Here is a 457-nt window from a genome sequence, read left to right on the forward strand (position 1 = left end):
GTATCTACGTAATCTAAAACCAAACTCAATGACTAATCAATGGAACATCCTATGGCACATTTTTATCAAACTCTGATCAAGTCATGGAGCTGTAAACCATCAACTGTCAGTAAAATCAGGTCATATTCTACATGATTAATCCAAGCACGGACACTATATTTAAAGCTAAAGATATAGCACTGATGCAATGTTTTGTGTCAGTTTAGAAACATACCATGAGCTCATCTTGGGCCAAATGATAAATTAATGAGAAATCCTTAAAGATCTTGAAACAATTATTCACCAACACTTTTCATGTTAAAGTCAGTGGCCCCCTGAAAGTTTATTAAAATGGCGAGTTTTATGTCCTCTGGTATTATATTACTTTCCCTCCTTTGAAAAAAATGCACAGACATTGTCATCCCATGTTACAGTAATACTTCATGTATGTTAACCTTCCAAAAACTAACTTTCCATA

General features: G+C 33.9%; 1 protein-coding gene across 1 annotated transcript in view; it reads right to left on the bottom strand.

The window, feature by feature from the left end:
* Window positions 1-225, bottom strand: part of LOC107576054 (RGM domain family member B-like) — a 46034-nt gene extending 45809 nt beyond the window's left edge. Inside the window, exon 1 of the mRNA XM_016262323.1 lies at window positions 215-225. Coding sequence (XP_016117809.1) covers window positions 215-225 — 11 coding nt within the window. The remainder of the gene's footprint in view (window positions 1-214) is intronic.
* Between the last annotated feature and the right edge of the window lie 232 nt (window positions 226-457).

The sequence above is a fragment of the Sinocyclocheilus grahami genome, unplaced genomic scaffold, assembly GCF_001515645.1.
Source record: "Sinocyclocheilus grahami isolate Dianchi unplaced genomic scaffold, SAMN03320097.WGS_v1.1 scaffold3157.1, whole genome shotgun sequence".
NCBI classification, from domain to species: Eukaryota; Metazoa; Chordata; class Actinopteri; order Cypriniformes; family Cyprinidae; genus Sinocyclocheilus; species Sinocyclocheilus grahami.